The sequence below is a fragment of the Lynx rufus genome, unplaced genomic scaffold, assembly GCF_022079265.1.
Source record: "Lynx rufus isolate CCGP_SWC_20201006 ecotype Redwood Valley unplaced genomic scaffold, mLynRuf1.p SCAF_33, whole genome shotgun sequence".
Classification (NCBI taxonomy): Eukaryota; Metazoa; Chordata; class Mammalia; order Carnivora; family Felidae; genus Lynx; species Lynx rufus.
In genome coordinates, this window is record NW_025814849.1 from 4,163,845 (window position 1) to 4,181,920 (window position 18,076).

The window sequence follows — 18,076 nt, forward strand, 5'->3', positions numbered from 1 at the left end:
CAGGGCCCGGAAGGCCCTCTTCTAGAGGAAGACACCCTCCAGCCCCAAGGCGTCCCCTTCCTGCACCGAGGGGACTTCATGTGCATCACGTGCCTGGCCCCTGTAGACACCTGGGTTTAATGCTCCTGACTTAGAGGAAAAGACAATTTGAGGGACCCCCGTAACAATCAGGCTGTTCCGGGAAGATGTAAGGACAGCAAGCCAGTCCACAGAGCGCCTGCTCCGTGGAAAGAAATCACTCCGGGGTCGGGCTCTGCCGAAGAAAGCGTTTTACTGTTCTATTTCTGTCCCTGATTTGGAGAAGAGTTTTGGGTGTAGTACGGGCTCGTTTGAGCATGCCCTTGGACAAGGGCGGTTCGAGGCCGCCATTTCGACGCGGTCCTTTTCAGGCTCATTTGACAGACAGGAAAGCCTGTCACTTGGCAACAGAAGGAGCCACTCAAAGCTACCACACCTGTTTCACAAACTGCCGGTGCGCCCCCACACGCTGAAGCGATCGTATGTGCCTCTAAATCAAATTCCCCAGCAACATCCGGGGCCAGATGCTTTCTGCAGTGGTGCTGGCCACAGAGGCGGCACGAACAGGTGCTCACCGACTCATCCCTACACGGACCCTTGGTCCCACCCCATCCCTGGCCCTGGTTTCCGATCTCGACACTCCGCCGGGCTCCCGCAGCGCAAAGATGACGACGTCAGCCGCCCTGATCGGCATCGGGGTCGCCTGGGTATGCCTCCAACACGTCACTGGGGAGATGCCCAGTGACAACACGGCCTGGGCCAGATTGGCACGCCCCGTGGAACAGCCTGGCAGTATGAACTCGAGCTGAATACCCTGGAACCCACCAATTCCACCCCGAGGCAAATACCAGCGTAAACATGTGCAAACAGGCACGCGCAAGCACGGTCACGGCCCCACTCTCCGAAATAGTCCCTAAAGGAAACTACTCGAATGGCCATAAACAGTAGAGTAGGTGAATCCACGATGGTGTTATCACAACCGGATATTATTCAGCAACGAGAATGAGCCAACTGGACAAGAACACTCCATGTTACGGACGACTTGACTTGCCAACCTGCTGGCGAACGAGCCCCCAGGTCCAGAAGAGCACAGACTAGACGCTCCATTCATCTAAAGTATAAAAAACAGGCATGATAAAAATCGGGGTGATAGTTGATGTTAAGAAGAAAACAAATCAGTGTATCGTGGTATATGGAAAATATCGTAATTTTTTAAATCGTATTCATTTATTTTTGAGAGAGAGAGAGAGAGAGAGAGAGAGCAAGCAGGGGAGGGGCAGAGAGAGAGAGAGAGAGAGAGAGAGAGACAGAGACAGAGAATTCCACAGGCTCCGTGCTGACAGCAGCAGGCCTGACTCCGGGGCTTGAACTCACAAACTGCGAGATCATCACCTGGGCTGAAATCGAGAGTCAGATGCCCAACCAATTGAGCCATCCAGGCGCCCTGAAAATATCGTAATTTTTAAATGGGCAAAAGATTTTACAGACACTTCACCTGAGAATGTACCTGAACGGCCGGTAAGCACAGGAAAAGCACCTCAGCATCATTAGTTAACAGGGAAACGCAAATCGAAACCAGTCACCCTGCAACCAAGATGCTCTATGCCACGGGCATAATGGCAGAGGCAGGTGGCCAGCCGGTGTCCACAGTGAGCTACACACCCACAAAATGGCTAAACCCGACAGGACTGAGCACACCGTGTGCTGTGGGATGTAAAATGGTACAGCCATTTGGAAAAGTTTGGCAGTTCCCGAGAAAGTTCAGTACAGTCACCAGACGCATGAATTTCCTAGGGCTGCTGTTAACAAATGACCACCAACTCAGTGGCTTAACGCAACACGAACTTTCTTTCTTGTAGTTCTGGGGATCAGAAGTCCAAAATGAGTCTTTAAAGGGCTAACAGCAGGTGTGGGCGGGGCTGGTTCCATCCGAGCCTCGGGAGGATCCTTTCTTGCCTCCCACTTTCTAGAGGTCACCACGTCACCCAAACCTGCGTCCCTATTCCCACAGTCTTCTCCCCTGACTTGGCCACTCCTACCTCTCTGTCATAAGGACACTGAGCCCACCCAGATAATCCAGGATGACCTCCTCATCTCTGGACCCTTAATTTAACCACGTCTGCAAAGTCCCTTTGGCCACACGAGGCCACGCTCACGGTGTGTGTGCCGATGCACTGGCACGTTTAACAGGAAAGATGCGGCGGGCGTTCAAGACAACGGAAGATACGGGCAGCTGTGACCAGGCATGGACGGACCGTAACCACGCACCTGCTCCTTAAGGCCCACAGCGCACCTCGGGCCCAGGTGAGGGCTGACCCCAAATGTATCGCGATGGCTCCACCGAGATGATAGTTCACGAATCACTCATTCTCCAGAGTTCAGCCCGAATATAACACCCATCGGTGAGTGAAACGATGCCCGGGAACAATTTGGTAAGGAGTAAAATACAGGGTCTCGTATTTTTATTTTTTTAGTTCATTCCTTCATTTTGAGAGCGAGGTGGGGGGAGCAGAGAGAGAATCCCGGGCAGGCTCCGCAATGTCAGCGCAGAGCCTGACGTGGGGCTTGAACTCCCGAACTGTGAGATCATGTCCTGAGCTGAAATCGAGTCGGACACTTAATCGATTGAGCCACCCAGGCGCCCCCATAGTCTCATATTTTTAAACAGTGAATCCATACGGTTGGGAAGTGAAGGTGACCGAAGCGTCGGGAATAACACAGCTGAGCTGCACCAGAGCCACGAGCCACCTGCCCAGTCCAGCTACCGGCACAGGAAGGGCCCGTTTCGCGCTTGCAACGACCGGTGGGAAAGAATACGCTTCCCCATGACGGTTCGGAGCCTCTCACCCGGAAAACTAGATTTCAAAGAGAGGAGAGGTCCCGGGTGAAGGGATAGATCACGTATGAAACCAGCCAGAAAAGGGGGGAAATGGGACACTGTGCTGCTTACTCTGGGGTTTTACTTTGGTGGTTGTTTCTGGACCCAGCAAACGGTGCTCGTGGAGAGAAAGGAAAAATAAGATCTCTCGGTTTGGTGTCCGGGGAGTTGGTATTAATTGTCACGTTGAAAGAGTGCTTTCTCTTCCTGGGCTTTCAAAGCTTCTGAAAATAACACAAGGGGAGAAGCCTGGGGAGGAAGACGGAGAACCGATTATTAAGGGCTAAGTGCGTGACAGGTCTTTTGTCTTTACAACAAGACATCACCAGCCGATGCACACGCCACGGTGTTTGGCACAGCCCCATTTCGTCTTCAAACCAGGTTGTTACAATACTGGCTTGAAGGAAGCCTGAGCCACACTGCGACCAAGATGCTCTATGCCACGGGCATAACGGCAGAGGCAGGTGGCCAGCTGGTGTCCACGGCTCCGGTTTGAGAAAACATCCTCCTGAGGAAAACATCCCCCTCCCTGTGCAACATTCCAACTGAAGGGGCTTTTTATTTTTTTTTTAATGTTTATTTTTGAGGGAGAAAGAGAGACAGAGAAACAGAGAGAGATGAGCACGAGCAGGGGAGGGGCAGAGAGCGAGGAGACAGAATCCAAAGCAGGCTCCAGGCTCTGAGCTGTCCAAACAGAGCCCGACGCAGGGCTCGAACTCACGAACCGTGAGATCATGACTTGAACCAAAGTCAGACGCTTAACCGACTGAGCGAACAAGGTGCCCCTTGAACAGGCGTTTTAGACGTCTGTCTCCCAGCATGAGCCTCTCAGAGACAGAGGGGCACAGAGGACATGGGTAGGACAGCTGCCTGGGTGGGGAGAGGCAGAGGCCCCGGGGCAGGCCCCCAGCAATCTGCGGCCTCCGACAGGACGACAGGCTGATGAACATCTCTGTGAGACTTAGTTCAAGTAGCATTTTCTTCAGGAAGAGGCCGTTAAGAAACAAAATTCGGGGTCTATCCACCAAGAAGACCTAACAATTGTAAACATTTATGCTCCAAATGTGAAAGCACACAAATATGTAAATCAATTAATCACAAACATAAAGAAACTCCTTGATAATAATACCATACTAGTAGGGGACTTCAACACCCCACTCACAGCAAAGGACAGATCATCTAATCAGAAAATCAACAAGGAAACAATGGCTTTGAATGACACACTGGACCAGATGGACTTAACAGATACATTCAGAACATTTCATCCTAAAGCAGCAGAATATACATTCTTCTCCAGTGCACATGGAACGTTCTCCAGAATAGACCACATACTGGGACACAAATCAGCCCTAAGTAAGCACAAAAAGATCGAGATCATACCGTGCGTATTTTCAGACCACAATGCTATGAAACTCAAAATCAACCACAAGAAAAAACTGGAAAGGTAAACAAATACTTGGAGACTAAAGAACATCCTACTAAAGAATGAATGGGCTAACCAAGAAGTTAAAGAGGAAATTAAAAAGTATATGGAAGTCAATGAAAATGATAACACCACAGCCCCAAACCTCTGGGAAACAGCAAAGGTGGTCATGAGAGGAAAGTATATAGCAATCCAGGCCTTCCTAAAGAAGGAAGAAAGGTCTCAGATACACAACCTAACCTTACACTTTAAAAAGATGGAAAAAAACCCAGCAAATAAAACCCCAAACCAGCAGAAGACAGGAAATAATAAAGATGAGAGCAGAAATTAATGCTCTTGAAACCAAAAAACAAACAAACAAAGAAACCCCAGTAGAACAGATCAATGAAACCAGAAGCTGGTTTTTTGAAAGAATTAACAAAATTGATAAACCACTAGCTAGTTTGATCAAAAAGAAAAAGGAAAGGACCCAAATAAATAAACTCAAGAATGAAAGAGGGGAGATCACAACCAACACAGAAATAAAACCAATAATAAGAGAATATTATGAGCAATTATATGACAATAAAATGGGCAATCTGGAAAAATGGACAAATTCCTAGAAACATATACACTACCAAAACTGAAACAGGAAGAAATAGAAAATTTGATCAGACCCGTAACCAGTAAGGAAATAGAATTAGTAATAAAAAATCTCCCAAAAAAACAAGAGTCCAGGGCCAGACGGCTTTCCAGGGGAATTCTACCAAACATTTAAGGAAGAGTTAACACCTATTCTCTTGAAGCTGTTCCAAAAAACAGAAATGGAAGGAAAACTTCCAAACTCTTTCTAGGAAGCCAGCATTACCTTGATTCCAAAACCAGACAGAGACCCCACTAAAAAGGGGAACTATAGACCAATTTCCCTGATGAACATGGAGGCAAAAATCCTCAACAAGGTATTAGCCAACCGGCTCCAACAATATATTAAAAAAATTATTCACCACGACCAAGTGGGATTTATACCTGGAATGCAAGGCTGGTTCAATATCCGCAAAACAATCAATGTGATTCATCACATCAATAAAAGAAAGGACAAGAACCACATGATCCTCTCAATAGATGCAGAGAAAGCATTTGACAAAATACAGCATCCTTTCTTGATAAAAACCCTCAAGAAAGTAGGGATAGAAGGAGCATACCTTGAGATCAAAAAAGCCATATATAAAAGACCTGGTGCTAATATCTTCCTCAATGGGGAAAAACTGAGATCTTTCCCCCTAAAGTCAGGAACAAGACAGGGATGTTCACTTCGCCACTGTTATTCAACCTAGTATTGGAAGCCTTAGCCTCTGCAATCAGACAACACAAAGAAATAAAAGGCATCCAAATCAGCCAGGAGGAGGTCAAACTTTCACTCTTCGTAGATGACATGGTACTCTATATGGAAAACCCAAAGGAATCCACCAAAAAACTGCTAGAACTGATCCATGAATTCAGCAAAGTGGCAGGATATAAAATCAATGCATCCTATAATCATTGGATACAAATGATTGCATTCCTATACACCAACAATGAAGCAACAGAAAGAAAAATCAAGGAATCGATCCCATTTACAGTTGCACCAAAAACCATAAAATACCTAAGAATAAATCTAACCAAAGAGGTGAAAAATCTACACACTGAAAACTATAGAAAGCTTATGAAAGAAATTGAAGAAGACAGAAAAAAAAATGGAAAAATATTCCATGCTCCTGGATAGGAAGAACAAATATTGTTAAAATGTCAATACTACCCAAAGAAATCTACATATTCAATGCAATCCCTATCAAAATAACACCAGCATTCTTCACACAGCTACAGCAAACAATCCTACAATGTGTATGGAACCAGAAAAGACCCCGAATAGCCAAAGCAATCTCGACAAAGAAAACCATAGCAGGAGGCATCACAATCCCAGACGTCAAGCTGTATTACAAAGCTGTCATCATCAAGACAGTATGGTACTGGCACAAGAAGAGACACTCAGATCAATGGAACAGAATAGAGGACCCAGAAATGGACCCACAAATGTATGGCCAACTCATCTTTGACAAAGCGGGAAAGAATATCCAATGGAATAAAGACAGTCTCTTCAGCAAGTGGTGCTGGGAAAACTGGACAGCGACATGCAGAAGAATGAACCTGGACCACTTTCTTACACCATACACAAAAATAAACTCAAAATGGTTGAAAGACCTCAATGTAAGACAGGAAGCCATCAAAATCCTCAAGGAGAAACCAGGCAAAAACCTCCTTCACCTCTGCCGCAGCAACTTCTTACTCAACACGTCTCTGGAGGAAGATGTGCAAAAGCAAAAGCAAAAACGAACTACTGGGACCTCATCAAGATAAAAAGCTTCTGCACAGCGAAGGAAACAATCAGCAAAACTAAAGGGCAACCGACAGAATGGAAAACGTATTTGCAAACGACATATCAGATAAAGGGTTAGTATCCAAAATCTATAAAGAACTTATCAAACTCAACACCCAAAAAACAAATAATCCAGTAAAGAAATGGGCAAAAGACATGAACAGACACTTCTCCAAGGAAGACATCCAGATGGCCAACCAACACATGAAAAAATGCTCCACATCACTCATCATCAGGGAAATACAAATCAAAACCACAATGAGGTAGCACCTCACATCTGTCAGAATGGCTAACATTAACAACTCAGGCCAACAACAGATGTCGGCAAGGATGCAGAGAGGATCTCTTTTGCACCGTTGGTGGGAATGCCAGCTGGTGCAGCCGCTCTGGAAAACAGTATGGAGGTTCCTCAAAAAGTTACAAATAGAACTACCCTACGACCCAGCAATTGCACTACTAGGTATTTAAACCAAGGATACAAAAATGCTGACTCGAAGGGGCACGTGCACCCCAATATTTATAGCAGCACTGTCGACAATAGCCAAAGTATGGAAAGAGCCCAAGTGTCCATCGATGGATGAATGGATAAAGAAGATGTGGCATACAGATACAATGGAGTATTCCTCGGCGATAAAAAAGAATGAAATCTTGCCATTTGCAACTACGTGGATGGAACTGGAGGGTATTATGCTAAGTGAAATTAGTCAGTCAGAGAAAGACAAATATCATATGATTTCACTCATGAGGACTTCGAGACACAGAAGTGATGAACATAAGGGAAGGGAAACAAAAATAATATAAAAACAGGGAGGGGGACAAAACAGAAGAGACTCTTAAATATGGAGAACAAACTGAGGGTTACTGGAAGGGTGGTGGGAGGGGGGATGGGCTAAATGGGTAAAGGGAATTAAGGAATCTGCTCCTGAAATCATTGTCGCACTATATGCTAACTAATTTGGATGTAAATGAAAAAAATAAATTAAAAAATAAAAAAATTTTTAAAAAGAAACAAAATTCAACCGACCACATTTTAAAGATCCTTCTGCCTCTCTTCAATAATTCAGGATCGGTGGCATCCAGCCAGCAGACAGACGGGCTCCGAGGAGCCGTGCGCAGACTCCCGCAGGCAGAAGGGGGCCGGAACAAGGCAGTCACCCGGCACGGAAACGCAGGGTGGTCATCGCATCTGTTACTTTCCTTCAGGAGACGGCAGGGTTCCGTCGGTCAGACCATGTAACTAGTGCGCACCGGGCGACTCCTGACTGACTGGTGAGAGTCCAATACCGGGAGACCCGAAACCGTGACTGTCTTGGTCTGGTGACGCCAGGCTTAGCCTGTGACTCTACCTGAGCTTCTACTCTACCTGGCTTCTCTGTCACGGGGCCTCGAGGACGAAGTGGGCAACACGCGTGCTCGGGGGTGCCTGTGTCCCCACACCCATTGTCGCCCTCTGCTCAGGGTCCCAGAAGGCTCCCCCTGCAAGTTGTCTCCGGGCTCGGGGCTGCTGGCTCCCACCTCGGTCCGGCCGGGCCCTGGAGGCTGGGAGGAGGGGAGCCCGAGTGTTTCTGTCCTCGGTTTTGGAAGCATCTCTGGCGTCGTCTTCAGCTTCCTCCTGGGGCCAGCTCTCCGAGCCCCTCCTTCGGTCCCAGCCTGGCTGCGATGACGCCACCAGGGACCTGTTCCTCCAGCCCAGAGGGTGGCGGGGGCTCTGGGCCGCCTTGCCTAGCTGTCTGCGGCTCTTCCTAGGCCATTATTATTTGTTCAGGCGGGAAGCTTCCCTCTGCGGAACCACCTCTGTGTTCCAGATCGAACCGTGACTGATAAAGTGCTCAACGAGGGTGAGCTGTTGTTTTTAAACACAGCATTTTCAGGCTCACACATTCTACGCCCCTTTGCAGTAATAACGTGTTTACAGGTCTTCCCCTACCACCTGATGACACATTCAGTAGGAATGAAGTAAAACGGAGCTGTTGTGGCTGGCTGGGCCACCTAATACCTTCTCTGTTAGTAAGAGGATCTTCAGTTCATCCCCCTGAAACCCAGCGCTCTCCCGTCTCTCCCGCTCCTGGAGGACCTCGCTCAGTTGTAGAGACGGGAAAACTTTCGTGCACACCGGGAACAGACAAGGGGACACAGCGCTCGCGGGTTCTGCCTTGGAGTAGAGGAGCTCACAGGACGAGGGGAGAGAGATAAAGAACGGAACAAGGGCCAGGAAGAACACGCTAGGATTGAGAAGAAAGTGGGCATCGTTTACAGACCACGTGATCGTCTACGTCAGAAATCCAAACCGATCTACAGATAAATCATGGAGAATAATGAAACTGAGCAAGGCAGCCGAACACAAAGTCGGCTTTTAAAAACTGTATTCCTAGCAACAAACAATTTGCAAGTGAGGGGCCTAACAGCATCAAGGAGTGAAGTATCCAGGAATAAATCTAATTTTTTTTAACATTTATTTATTATTGAGAGACAGAGACAGAGCACAAGCCGGGGAGGGGCAGAGACGGTGAGACAGAGAACCAGAAGCAGGCTCGACTCTTGAGCTGTCAGCACAGAGCCCGACGTGGGGTTTGAACCCGTGAACCGTGAGATCATGACCTGAGCTGAAGTCGGGCGCTTAACCGACTGAACCACCCAGGCACCCCAATCTAGGAATAAATCTAACATGCAGAAGATCTTTGCGGAGAAACCGAGAAAACTTTTGAGACTTTCTGAAAGATTTCTGCCTAGTAAACCGGAGAAGCAAATACCGCAGAGGCCTCAACTCTCCCCAGCGATCCCAACGTAAACAGACATAGGCTTCTGGGAAGAGCTGGGGAAGCTGATGTGAAGATTCATTTGGAAATGCAAAGAGACAACCTCAAGATCTTCTCTTCACGCGTTCGTGCTGGTTAGGAGCCCCTAAGCCGATTTCACGAGCAGCAGCAGACTGCACGGCAACCCACCGTTCAAAAACCAGGGAGCCCGTTCAACACCTGCCCCCCACCCCCACCCTGGGCACACAGGCTTCAGTGCTTTCGTTTGAAAACACACTTGGGGCCAAACAGACATCCCGGAGCATCAGTCCTAAGATCTCCAGCAGTCTTTTGAAGGACAGAGTACTGTCCTGCCCCCATTTTTATAGAGGCTCAGAAAGAGAACAAGACTAACTCCAAATTCCACTGGAACGGATATTACAGTTAGGAATGCAACCCAGGCCTTCGACATCCCATGCCAGGCTGAGAAAGCCATCTGCACAGGGTCTGGAGGTTCTTCCAGAATCCTCTTGAGGTCAAAGGAGGAGTGGAGTTTGGCTAGGAGCATTGGGCCTTACTCTGCACTCTGAACCCAAGGGAAAGCTCAAAGCAAACCCAGAGTCCCAGCACTTGCCTGGACCAACCATGGTAGGCCGCCCTCAGTGGCAGCAGGGCACCCTGTGGAGCGAGATAGAATGATGGCTCGCTCATGTTCATTCTACTGCGTGCGGGTGCTACCCCAGGCCGTGGGGATGCCTAGATGAACCCACAAACCTCAGCTTTCCTGAAGCTAACGGGGGAGGGGGTGGGTGCTGCATACAGGAGGTAATGTGGGGTGGTGGCGTGGGCACCCCAAAGGCAGATCGGCAGGACCGAGCAGCGCGAGACACTCTAGCGGGGACACCTACAGCCTGGCTGAGAACGGGACAGAACTGAGCCCTGGATGGGGAGCCTGCCACATAAAAAGCAAGAAGAGTGACACCCCCAAAGATATCACAAGGGCAAAGGCCCTGAGGTGGGAACTGCTTGTGGCTTAATTTTTAAAACCCTATTAAGGTTTGAATGCCCTATGTCAACGTTACTAGCAGAAAGACTTGCCACTGGTTTGTGCAGAAGAGATGTGGGTGCGGGAGAAGAACGTCCACGTCACTGCCAGCATCAGACCCAGTGCAGAGAGGGCTCTGGGCCCCAAGGCAACGCTTCTGCACGGCAGCCGCTGACAGTCTAGGGTGCACCAGAAGGAGCCACTCTCCTAATGAAAACACAGGTGGTAAAACCGAGGCCCCGGAGTCAGCTCCTCGGCAGCCACCCCGCATCCAGGTGGCTGGTCTCCGAGAAGCGGGCTCCCTCCACCAACCCCGACCACTTTTCTCCCACACGAGTCCACACAAAATCCGGTTACTGCGAGGGGCTTCACGGCCTACTAAGCCCTGTGGTATCCGCTGAGGGCACCTTCCGAAGGAGGCGGGATGAGTGAGGGTCCGGGTCTCCAGGACCGAGAAGTTACCAGAACCTCAGAAAGGTGAAGCGATCGCCTTGGACAGGACCTGGCCCGGGCCCTTCTTCAGACTCCCCCTGCCCCCGGACCCCCAGGCCTGGGCCCCGAGCTGCCTGGCGCCCTCAGGCCCTTGACCCCCGAGCTCCCCGCACCCCCCCAGGCCCTTGACCCCCGAGCTCCCCGCACCTCCCCCCTCCCCCAGGCCCTAGCCCCCAATCCCCCAGGCCCTGGGCCCCGAGCTCCCCGGCCCCCAGCCCTTCGCCTCAAGAGCTCCACAGTCTCAGAATCCCCCGGTTCCCCGGGCCCCGAATCCCCTCGGCTCCCGACCCCCCAGACCCCTGCCCCGGTCGCAGCGGCCGGGAGACCTCGCACAGACGCAGGGAGGGGCCGCCCCGCCGCGCCGCGCACTCGACCTGCGCAGCACCCACCCTCCTTCCGCCCAGCGCCCGCCGGCCTGATGCAGGTAGCGCGCAATCCGGCGCCGCGCTTTCGCCACTGCTCTGGACAATTGTTTGAGAAAACTAACGCTAAACATGCACTGTCCTCTGACCACACCAGCTCCCACCGTGGCGACGCCTCCGAATGCAAAAGGCTAAAGCCAAAATACTTTCTAGCGGTTCAAACGGCTCCGAGGGGTAGCGAATCTGCGGAAGCTGCTCGCCGGAAGTAGGGCTGCCCGTCGCCGGAAGTTGCGCTTCCTCCATTTTGTTGCCCGCTATGGCGGCGGTGTCGAGTTTGGGCCCGGGATGCGGCGCTTTTGACTGAGGGGGTAGGCCAGGCGGAGGCATTGGGGACATCCGCGCGGCGCAGAAGAGGACCAGCCTGGACGCCGGGGACGCTGTCATGTACGGCGCGAGCGGAGGCCGTGCCAAAACGGAGAGGAAAAGCGGCGCGAAGGAGGAGGCCGGACCCGGAGGTGCCGGCGGTGGGGGGAACCGAGTGGAGCTGCTGGTCTTCGGCTATGCCTGCAAGCTGTTCCGGGATGATGAGCGGGCCCTGGCCCAGGAACAGGGACAGCACCTCATCCCCTGGATGGGGGACCACAAGATCCTCATCGACAGGTCGGTTCCTCCCCCCACCCGTCGGTCCTCCCCTTCCCTCGCCCGCTTGATTTCGTCTGATGTTGACTTGATGGCCAGGACTAAAGAGGGTTTTGTGGAGCCAGCGGGGATCCGGGGGACCCCCTCCTCTGTCCTTACATCCCCCTGGTTTTAGAGGGAGGGGGACGGTGAAACCTGCCCTAAGGCACTGGCTGGAGTTGGCGTGCCGTGTCTGTCGCCGGAGGGATCGTCTCTGCTCCTGCAGCCCCTCGCGACCCCTCACCCCTGTCACTGGTTCCAGTTGGCCACTCCACGCGGTGGAAGCTGCCGGTGCCTTGGCCTCCCCCGACCCGCGTTGCCTTGGGGTCGTGCGCTGCCTCCCTACGCGCGGCGCTCCCACAGCTCCGTGTGGTGGGAGGACACCCCGAAACGCCGCACACTGAGGCCGCGCGGTTAGAAAACTTCTCGGGCCCCCAGAGTGCGCCTCGAACCTCGTAAGCCCCCGGCGCCCTCCGTGGAGCGCCCGTATTTTGCCGGCGTGACATTTGACTCCGTCAGCCTCCCCCCTCCCCCACCCCGTGATAATCTGAACTGGTTTGAGTGATTCAGACCAGAGGGTGAAGTTGCCAATCACTTGGAAGCCAGTTGACTTCGTGCAGACACTGGCTTTGCTCCTAGAGGTAGTGTTCTTAGGGCTGGTTTCACGGTCTCTTAAAACCGAAGGGCGGAACTGGGATATAGATGTGTCTCTTTTCAAATCAAACCTGCTTTAGGTAATCTCCCCGGAGGGTGTTCAGCCACTTTGGGCAGAGGGGTACTGGGGTCGGGGACGTCTAAAGATGTTTGATTTGAAAAGGATGGCATTACATGGTGTAGGCCGTTTGCTCCCCTCTCCCCCCCATGTTTTCAGTCCCCCTTTCTTTCCTTCTCCTTCTTGGGGTTTTTGTTGGTTTGGTTTTTTTGTTTTGTTTTGTTTTGTTTTGTTTTTTGCCGGTTTGGCAACTCTGCTTCTGGGGCCCGGACTGAAAAGCTAAGGATGACCAGCCATTTAACTGTGGAATAGTCTCTCCGAGTGAAGGAAGCCCGTCGTTTGATTAAAGCTGGATTCTACAAAGCCCTGGAACGTGACTGTAGGGATGACCTGTGCGCTGGCCAAAAAATGGACACATTAATGACCAAATAGGCCTTTTTCCACCCCTGACATTTCCGTTTGGAGTTAGATCTAGGCAACAGTGACTCTTGAAGGGAGGGCTGCCGGATCGGTCTGGACGGGACGCCTCGCCCTCCTCAAACACGTTGTGCCTTTAAACCGTAGTTTCTATTGAACGAGGTTGCCTGAGCTGTCAGGCGGCTTGCTTTTCCAAAGCGTTACTTGTGCTGTTTGTTATGAAAATTTGGTCAACGGTGAAGTCTGAGCTCTTTAGGCAGTTTTCCTTATCGCTCTGTACGTGACTGGAGTTAGGCCTTCCGTGAACGGGGAGCAAACGCCACACATGTACATGTGTAATAGTTTCAAATAATGATCTACATTTGTAAGTTAAGGAGGTTTACATCAAAGTAAAAATAATTTTGCAATTTAATAAAATGCAATAACTTGGCTACTCTGGAATTTTGGCCTTTTTCTTATAAATGTCTTTTTTGTTCTGTTTTTTTAAGTACCTTTTGGTCCTCATTACAAAAGTCAACGTTAAAAAATTAGGCAGACTTTTGTGTGTGCCTCTGTCTATTTTTTTGCAACTCTAAATCTGAGTGTTTCTGGCTCTCTTACCCTTTGATGTTGCATGTCGACAGCAGCTTCATTGAATTATTATGTTAAAAATATAGCAGAAAGTGCTCTTACTCCTAATTTGGCCAAAGTGCCTGTTGGTCCATGCAAGTAAACACGGATGTGTCTTCACGTACGTTGTTTCCTCGGGGAATAAAGTTTAGAAGAGAATAAGCCACACCTTCTCATAGTTTTGCTCTGTTTCCGGTGAACCTCCTTAAACTGCATGTATATGTCACTGTTCCTATGTATGTGTGTCTCTCTATCACATAACCCAGCACTTATTTCCTCAGCCAAGTGGCTAGGGGGCGAGCCTAGCCAAGATTTTACCTCCAATGGACGCAAGTTTCTTTGGTGAAGATCTCTCCTGAGAGTTCGGGACTAGCAGAAAGAAGCGAGGAAATTTCGACCGTTGGGTTCTTACGGATAGGTATTTATGTATTCGGTTTGTGTGAATGTAAGCTATGATATTTGACTTTCCAGAATTTTTTTTTTTTTTTTTTTTTTTTTTTTTTTTGGCAAATGGCATTGAATGGTTGACCGAACCATAAACGGTAAGCTCTGCCAGTGACGTGGATACCCTTTATGCTATTAAAGGATCGTTTACCTTAATTATAAGTTTTATCTTATTATACCAAGGAATTTAGACTTTGTTAAGATAACTTGAGTTTAAAAGTAGGTGAGATGTGATTAGCCAAATTAAATATAAACCCGAGAGGATTTTTTATGTTTGTTTCCATATTTTTATTTCTCTGTTTTAATCGGTAAGTATACATGTGTGAGACGTCGCACACACACCCATCTCGACGTTACCTTCTTTCCGTTGACCAGCTTGTTCATATTACAGATACGATGGGCGCGGTCACCTGCATGACCTTTCTGAGTACGATGCTGAGTACTCCACGTGGAACCGTGACTACCAGCTCTCTGAAGAGGAGGCACGAATAGATGCCGTGTGTGATGAGGAGAGGTATTTAGCCTTGCATACGGACTTGCTTGAGGCGGAGGCGAGGCAAGGTACTGCTCAGGACAAACTTACTTCAAAGCAACACACTTTAAAAAATTTTTTAAGTGTTTAAAATTTACTCCCATTCATTTTTTTATACTCACTCTTTCTGATATTATCTTGACAGTACCCAGTGGATTGGAAAAACAGGAGTCTTTGCGTTCTGAGAGGACCTCAGGATAGTTTATATATAGAGCCACAAAGAATTTTCCCAGCTTTTGAGGGCAGACTGGGATTTGAAAAAACAAAAACCAAACTCTTTAATTGTTCTTCTTTAACAGTATCGTATAAACTAAAATTGATGTTCTTGTCTCTGCCTTAATCTTTAATACGGTTCTTACTCCCCAAATTTCTCAGCAGGAAGAAACTTTCCACAAAAGACGCGTATCCTGCTGTCTGTGGTAAACATGTACTGGCAAAAGTACATATTGATCGATATGAAGCGTGAATTTCTCAAAACGTTTTTGCCTCAAAAAGAGGTTGACAAAAGCGTGTTGTATGCTTTACTGACAGCTGCAACTTTAGAAATGTGTAAACTTTTTCTCCGTAAATTTCCGCCCTTGTTAACAAAACTCTCGTTTTTGTTCAAGAGGAAGAATACAAGCGGTTGAGTGAGGCACTGGCCGAGGACGGGAGCTACAACGCAGTGGGGTTCACTTACGGCAGCGATTACTACGACCCGTCGGAACCCACAGAGGAGGAGGAGCCTTCCAAACAGAGAGGTGAGAGGAGAGGGCTGGCCCGGTGGCACGCCGGTGGTGGCGCATGGCCCGCGGAGTGGTCACGGCCAGGCAGTTGGGCCATCGCTGTGACACCAAGCACCGTGGGGCTCCGTCTTAGGGTGAAACCGAGCGAGGAACTAGACAGTGAGTGTCCGGGGCGGTGGAAAGTGCGTCCAGACTTGTCCGCGTTGGATCTCGTTGCCTTTTTGCTCACTTCTCTCTGACTCGGGTGACTGGCACTTGCTCAGCCTGGATCCTTCGTTTCTGAGCCGGTCACGAGTGCACTGACATTTGTAGGGATTCGTTCTCGGGGCGTTAGAAGGACAGGCATTCATGATCTTCACGTGAACCTGCTTCACAACCCCCCCCCCCCGCCATGACCGACCCCCCCCCCCCGACCAAAATAATGACAAGTTCCAGTAGAAGGACACCTGTGGAGTCACTTCCCCCCAAACGTGAAAGAGCACAAGATAGGCTCAGTAGGACCCGCAGTATCCACTTAGCTTGGGGTTTTACAGTAGTATTTATGTAAAATTGAAGATTTTAAAATCTTGCTTTTCTGGATTAATGCTGGGAACTTTGAATATAAAAAAAAAAAGTGCCGCTAAACACTCGGGACTCCTGTACTACAGACACAAATGTCCTTTGTCACTTCTGTCAGCCCTGAGTCATTTGGCCTCGTATGGTAATCACCTGTTAATTATCAGTGACAGTAACACTAACCGGGAACTTTGGGGCTTGATCACCGTATTCAGGATATTCTGTTTAGAGGGAAGGGGAACTTTAGGGGGCCCCTGGATGGCTCAGTTGGTAGAACATGCGACACTTGATCTTGGGGTTGTGAGTTGGAGCCCCACACTGGGTGTGGAGCCTACTTTAAAAAAAAATTGATAGAAATATTACAGAGAAGGAGAACTATAGCTTTAGAAACCTATTCAAATGTTTACAGTAATAAACTAGAATCACGTCATACAGGGATTTTGTTTTAGAGTTCACAGTCTATTATTTGTTTCTCTTTAAGTTACAAACCCCCCAACGAATATGAAGTGGTTACAGCAGTTTAACGTTGAAACGTGGTCTGCCCTGCGCGCGGTGCGGCTGCGCTGGGTTCTCCTGCCCCTTCACTGGGGGCGGGGGGTCTCCTTGACGGGACAGCACGATGCAGGGCAGACTCACCCAGATCCACCCTTGTTGACCTTCCCCTTGTCCTGCTCATGACTCTGTGGGCAGCAACACAGTCTCTGTCGTAGTGCGACTCTGTTCTACGTGCTTCTGGAGAGACTTTTCCACTGTCATGGGAACTGTGTTGAGTCAAAACTTTGTTAAGGTATTCCATACCTTCAGAAGTTACGGTGCATCGGAAGTGTTCTGGCAGGTCTAAGCGGTGAACACTCTCATTCCTTTATCCGGAACAAGTTACCTATGTCAGGGTTCTGGATGGCTGAGGTTACGGTGTCTTCTTTCCGAACCAAGTATGTAAGTGAAGAATCGAAATTTATAAAGGTCAAATGGCTTTCGCGAGATCAAGTGACAAATCCATAATATTGGAAAAATCCGTAATGGTAATTTCTTAACGCTCTGGATTAGAGATCAGCAGACTACCCCCGTTGGCGGGTTTTTGTAAATGAAGTTTCATTGGCACACAACTCATTTGTTGATAGTGTCTGTGCGGCCTCAACAGCAGAGTTGAGTAGTCCACCTAGAAACCATCTACAGCCAGAAATGCTTACTGTCTGACATTCAGGAAGTTGCCAGCCCGTTACAGGGGTTAGAATATTGTCTCCGTGAAATTAAACTTTGTTATAATTACTGAGTTTTAAGACTTTCAACGTGACTTTGTTTCTCTTTGAAGTTTTAGTATGCTTTCTCTTTAACAGAAAGTTCTCTTTAGTATTATATACTTTTTTTTTTCTCATAATCATATTTTCAGGACTTTGCTTTATATGGTGATTAACTTTTTTAAGGAAAGTTGGGCCCGTGTGAAACTTACAGCTTGACTGAGTTTAAGTTATGTTAATACAGATAAAATGCCACGTGTATTTTTTTAACATTTATTTATGTATTTTTATCTTTTTAAAATTTTTTTAATGTTTATTTTTGAGAGAGAGAGAGACAGACAGACACAGAATCTGAAGCAGGCTCCAGGCTCTGAGCTGTCAGCACAGAGTCCGCGTGGGGCTCGAACCCACGAACTGTGAGATCATGACCTGAGCTGAAGTTGGATGGATGCTTAACCAACTGAGCCACGCAGGCGCCCCAAAATTTATTTATTTTTAGGAGACAGAGCATGAGCTGGGGAGGGGCAGAGAGAGAGGGAAACAGAGAATCCCAAGCAGGCTCCAGGCTCTGAGCTGTCAGCACAGAGCCCGACATGGGGCTCGAACCCATGAACTGGGAGATCGTGACCTGAGCTGAAGTCAGTTGCTTAACAACTGAGCCACCCAGACGCCAGTAAAATGCCATATGTGTTAAACACACACGCACGCAGGCATGTGTACCTGCACGCACGCACACACACGCACACACACACACACACACACACTAGAACTCAGTTTGTTGCCCAATGCCACTAACAACAAAGTTTCACTTCAGTGTTGCA

General features: G+C 48.9%; 1 protein-coding gene across 4 annotated transcripts in view; it reads left to right on the top strand.

Moving 5' to 3' along the window:
- The first annotated feature begins 11,653 nt into the window (after positions 1-11,653).
- Positions 11,654-18,076, top strand: part of SFSWAP (splicing factor SWAP) — a 69,045-nt gene continuing 62,622 nt past the window's right edge. For 3 of the 4 annotated variants that reach the window (XM_047093173.1, XM_047093174.1, XM_047093176.1), the window contains exons 1-3: positions 11,654-12,005; positions 14,597-14,766; positions 15,346-15,477. In XM_047093173.1, coding sequence (XP_046949129.1) covers positions 11,788-12,005; positions 14,597-14,766; positions 15,346-15,477 — 520 coding nt within the window. In that variant the 5' untranslated portion in view covers positions 11,654-11,787. Of the gene's footprint in view, positions 12,006-14,596; positions 14,767-15,345; positions 15,478-18,076 lie in introns of those variants that run through there. The other variant, XM_047093175.1, reaches the window with a different exon arrangement.